Source organism: Olea europaea, chromosome 13 (assembly GCF_002742605.1).
Source record: "Olea europaea var. sylvestris chromosome 13, O_europaea_v1, whole genome shotgun sequence".
NCBI lineage: Eukaryota > Viridiplantae > Streptophyta > Magnoliopsida > Lamiales > Oleaceae > Olea > Olea europaea.
In genome coordinates this window covers 417448-422565 of record NC_036249.1, presented here as the reverse complement: position 1 = coordinate 422565, position 5118 = coordinate 417448, and the positions used below count along the sequence as shown (strand labels likewise).

The following is a 5118-nucleotide window of genomic DNA, read 5'->3' as shown; positions in this document are numbered from 1 at the left end:
CCCCCACCCCACCCCACCCCATTTTTATATAATAGTCTTCTAATTTCCTGTTCAGTTAAGTAGATGAAAGTGAAAGTCGCCATATAATAATGCAAGACAGGCGCGTTTCTTTTATTGTCGTGTAGTGTTTGGCTTTATTATACATTAATATAAATATCATGAAGAAAATATATTTATTTAATTTCATATCCTTGACATTAGGGAAAAAACGGCAAGTTGAAAAATGAATTATTTAAATTATATTCAAACTAAGTTAATAAATTTAATGCTAGCTCTAACTATCAGTTTCACTGAAAATAAAACAAGTTAAAATAACAGTTGATTTCATATCGTCCATACTATGCTAATACCTAGTAAGAAATATTTAAGGTGTGTTTGATTACATTTATTTTTCATGAAAAATATCAGTTTTCCACTCAAATTCCTACTCGAAGTGTTTGATTGCACTTTTTTTCATGGAAAACATTTTCCAACTTTTGAATATATGCCTAATTTTCCTTATTTTTAAGGAAAATATTTTTCTTGGATAGAGATGGTTTTTATTTTCCACAAAAGATAGGAAACATTTTCTTTTCTAGGTGATATTTTTCATGTCAATCAAACACACTCTTAGTATTTACAGAATGATTTAATTATATATAAAACGAGTCGCTCCAAGAAAAATGACACTTTATAACGACGTTAGTGCAATTGTTCTGGTGATCTTTTATGACGACAAATTGCCATAGTAAATACTCTTGTTTTATATAGTGATTATTGAACTTACTCGTATGATATAATGACAAATATTTAATTCATGTAATTAGTTAAGCATTACTTGCTACATTTGGTCTATGTTTGGCAATTTTTTTTTTTTCTTTTTTTTTACAAACTCGTTCGAATCATGTGTTTCATGAGATCCACAATATTTTATCTACTTATATTAAAATCTACTAAAAATATAATTTTTAATATAATCAAATCGTGGCTTCTCTCTCTCTCTCTCTCTCTCTAAATGCATAAGTACATTACTCATAAGTCACAACATATATATATATATATATGGATATAAGAATTACACATTGTCTATAGAAATTGTGACTATTCTGGCAGAAACTTTCTGACATTTTTCAGGGGACAATCTTCTTCAATAAAAGTAAGTTAAAATCTGAAACTTACCAATATATAGGGTACAGTTTTACATTGCTAAACTTAGACAGACCAATCATATATCCATTTACCTTAATCTAATGTATATGACAGTTTGCAATTTGCAAATCCCAGATCTGAAAAATCATTAGTAATTCCACATTGAAGGCTGCTGTAATCCAACTTCAGATAAGTAACTCTCGGAACTTCCTTCCCCAAAGCTCGGGGACCTATTCGTCGTGTCCCTCGTGAAAACATGCTTCAAAATATCAGTCACCTCATTTTCATCACAAGAAATGTTTGAATTAATTTGCACTTCAAGTTGATCTGGGAGAATTGTCATGATTTGAGTGGACAAATCTTGATCCATGTGGGCGAGGTTTGAGAAATTAGGGTTTGGGGTTAAAATGGAGAAGCAGGACACTTGCTCATCAATTTGATCAAAGGAGATGTAGGGTTCCATCAATGGTGGAAGAGTCCAAGAATTTGTCTTACGATTATCATCAAATTCATAATTAATGCTTCCCAATTCTTGTTTGGCACAAAATTCTGATTTGTTTTTATTGAACAATTTGCATAACACCCAATCTACCTGCATAATCATACAACACAATAAATAATCAATATATTATACGACCCATGATGGTGTCTCGATCCAGACAAAATTTTTTCATAAATTATCCAAACATGTTCAGAAACTCTTCTATCTTGTATAGAATTTTCACCATCTATAATTTGGACAAGTTGCATTAGAGACGGATAGATTATGAAACTAGTATATAACAATTAGTCAAATTTCAACTATTAAAGAGTAACGCAATTATAATTATTGACCTAATTAATTATTAACACGTGAGAGAGGGTAGATTATGGATATCATACCGTGATGGGAGAAATTAATTTTGGAGGGGCAAGGGGTCCTTCGAGTCGAAATTCGTGCATAACCCAACTTGTCTTTCTTCCTTTGGGTGCTCGACCCTCGTAGAATACCAAAGTCTTTCTCATCCCGACTAGGGTACTCTTTCGAAATATCGCCCTGTCCTTCCCGGTGGCCTTCCAATATCCAGAAACTGTAGCTCGATTTGTTCTTAACCCAGTTGCATATTTTCTGTCACGTTGGCTGTAAAAGTACCAATCCTTGCCTCCAACACATGCTTCTTCTGTAAAATGGAATTATAATTAGACTCATATTCAAGTTCCTAACACAAGTTCTAAATGCATTATCTGAAAGTCAAATTCATTCATTAAAGTAGTTACACGTCTCCCTTTCATAAATGAGTGGGGACGAAAATGTTAGCTCACATTTTACCATCGTTATCTTTGATAAAAATGAATTCGATAACTTGCTCGGGACAATATTTTCCAAGAAAATTTGCTTATTTTACTGATATAAGTAAGGAATAACGATTGTTTTTAATAATTAACTAATGAAGATTTAGAAGATCGTGAAAAAGATTAAAAAGTGATTTGCGGAAGATGCAGGATTTGATGATGTCAATTTTGATAGCAGAATGACGCTAGCAGGTGATGAAGACTTATAGGAAACAAACACGTGGACAATACTCCAAAAAGGTTTGGGCCCCCGAGGTGACTCACCCACGATAGCTGAGTGAGTGCAATAATTATATATGGGCAAAACTGTCGAAATCTCCAACAGTGCAATGAATTCATAATTGAGAGATAATATAAGGTGGTAATTACAGGAATTGGGAAATTCTAGAAGTCCAAGTTTTTCAGCAATATTTTAATGAAAAAAGGAAAAAAAATTATTCCAAAAAAAATAAAATAAAATAGGAAGACGACGACAGGCTAAGACTTCATATAATTGTAATAGGATCAGATTCAAATGACATTGTATAAATTGAACAAAGAGATTAAAATCAAAATATTAGTAAAACATGGGCTAAATGTGTAGATTACAAAAGAGAAGTAAGTGAAATATTTGTTTATTTTCTTGTTCGATTTAACATAATAGCCCCTGTTCTGGTTCCAAAAATAAAAAATAAAAAATTATCTTTCTCTTTCTTATATTCAAGTACACACTCTCCAAATAAATAATATTACACATTAATTCAAAAAAAATTATAACTTTCAAACCAAAAATATATTTTCTCCAAAATTCAGTTATGACGGAGCAGGGACTATTAATTATACATACACATGTGTAGTTGACATTAGGTGCAAGGTGTTCATGCGTGATACGACGTTTGATCAGATTTAATTGAATTATTTTCTCAAATGGCCTTGACATCTTTTGGTTAGGACAAAGAACGTCAATTTATTCAAAAAGGTGGATGAATGAGAATTTGCAAAAGATGGTTGAGGAATATTTTTATGTATAAGTGCGTTTCTAGGGCACGCTTAAAAAGTTCCAGTTGATATCAATGTCAACAATTAATTTTTGATTATAAATATCAATTTTTTAACTATATATTTCATCAACTTTTATTGAATACTAGCGACAATTTTTTTTTTCAAAAAGTTGTGTCTAAAAACCACTAATTTTATTATTTCTACATTTATGTATATTTTGTATAAAGGGTTATGTTACTTGTACTTATTTGGTCACACTTTGATTTACTCAGACCCACCTTCTCCTCTCACGTGGGGGTCAGACCCACGTCATGACCCCTACATGGGACCCGACCTCATGTGAGATGAGTGGTAGGGTCGAATAACCCAAAGTGTCAACAAATAAGTACAAATGATTTAATTCTTGTATAAAACTCTCCCATTTTATAAATGCAACACATGCAGAGAACATAATCGAATATTACTATTTTCAAGATAAATAGCTTTCAGTTTATATATTTCTAGAAACTAAAGTGACAAATATCAAAGAAATGAAAAGATTTTTTGTCCTTCGAAAAGGTAGAATTATTTACTTATATATGACTAAAAGTATGAAAATTCATAGGCCTTGACAAATTTAATTAAGATCACAAATTTTGATCCATAGACCAATTTTAGGATGAATTTGTGGCTTTCCCTTGAGTGGTGAAATGGCTCAAGTACATAAAAACAGATAGTTAAGCAAAACTTATTATTTATAGATTTTTCCAATTTGTGTTTTGAATAGACTTCGCCAATATATAGTCTCGATCAACATCATATTCAGTGCCACCGAAGTGCTAGATGAATAAAGACAACTTTTTTCATGCTCGACTTGACTTGGTTCGACTTATACTAAATAGGATAACATACAAATTTTGATTGCAATTTACAAATTTAGAACATTTACATGGAGTACTAACCTGGAACGTCCCAAGGTTCACACTTGTTGAGGTCAACTTCGATTAGAAGAGGAAGCTGGCCATGTCCAGCAGCGGTGCCGCCACAACCACCGCCACCTCCTGTGGACACCCATTTCATCAAGTAATCACATATGAGTTCATCATCTCTTGGATGGAACCTAAACCCCGCCGGAAGCTTTGCCTCCACCATGCTCAAACTGCTCATTTTTTTTTCTAGAGAGAGAGAAGGTTGAGGTAGTTGGACACAAGAATAAATGAAGATCCTTCTGAGAATGCTAAATTATATATATATATATATATATATATATAAACCTAATAAGGGAGTTTTATAATATAAGCACTACAGAATAAATTTGTCGTTTCTGAAAAAATAAACATATAAAATTGTAAATTGCAAGTCAGCAACCAATTTGTCATCACATTTGGGAGTAATACAGCCCATATATTTAGGGAATAAAAAATAAAAAGTATAATGTAATTACATTGATGACATATTTGGACCGTTCGGTATACTAGGCATAACGGAGATGAGAAAGAAAATTAAAATTTTATCTTTAATTGTTACATATTTAAAGCGGTATATCCGAAGAATATCGTACTAGATAGGATAATCGGTAAATTTGCTTCTTCTTTTTTTCTTTTTCCATTTTTTAAATCATGTCTAGAATAGCGTATATAGCAAACTCGTTGAACTAATCTCTTCTTTAAATTTATCGATTGTTTTTCGATTAAGCAG

General features: G+C 31.8%; 1 protein-coding gene across 1 annotated transcript; it reads right to left on the bottom strand.

The window, feature by feature from the left end:
- Positions 1-1061: 1061 nt before the first annotated feature.
- On the bottom strand, positions 1062-4647 carry LOC111407126 (NAC domain-containing protein 21/22-like). Its single transcript, XM_023036439.1, has 3 exons — positions 4383-4647; positions 2011-2288; positions 1062-1720 (listed from the first exon to the last, which is right to left on the bottom strand). The coding sequence occupies exons 1-3, from the start codon at positions 4585-4587 to the stop codon at positions 1277-1279; spliced, it is 927 nt and encodes a 308-aa protein (XP_022892207.1). The 5' UTR covers positions 4588-4647; the 3' UTR covers positions 1062-1276.
- Positions 4648-5118: the final 471 nt, after the last annotated feature.

What these genes read in the sequence shown, in the direction of transcription:
- LOC111407126 (XM_023036439.1), bottom strand. Translation starts at nt 4,587, where the DNA reads ATGAGCAGTTTGAGCATGGTGGAGGCAAAGCTTCCGGCGGGGTTTAGG. An exon ending in TGAACCTTGGGACGTTCCAG is followed by an intron (nt 2,289 to 4,382) that starts GTTAGTACTCCA and finishes TCCATTTTACAG; the next exon opens with AAGAAGCATGTGTTGGAGGC. An exon ending in AATTAATTTCTCCCATCACG is followed by an intron (nt 1,721 to 2,010) that starts GTATGATATCCA and finishes ATGATTATGCAG; the next exon opens with GTAGATTGGGTGTTATGCAA.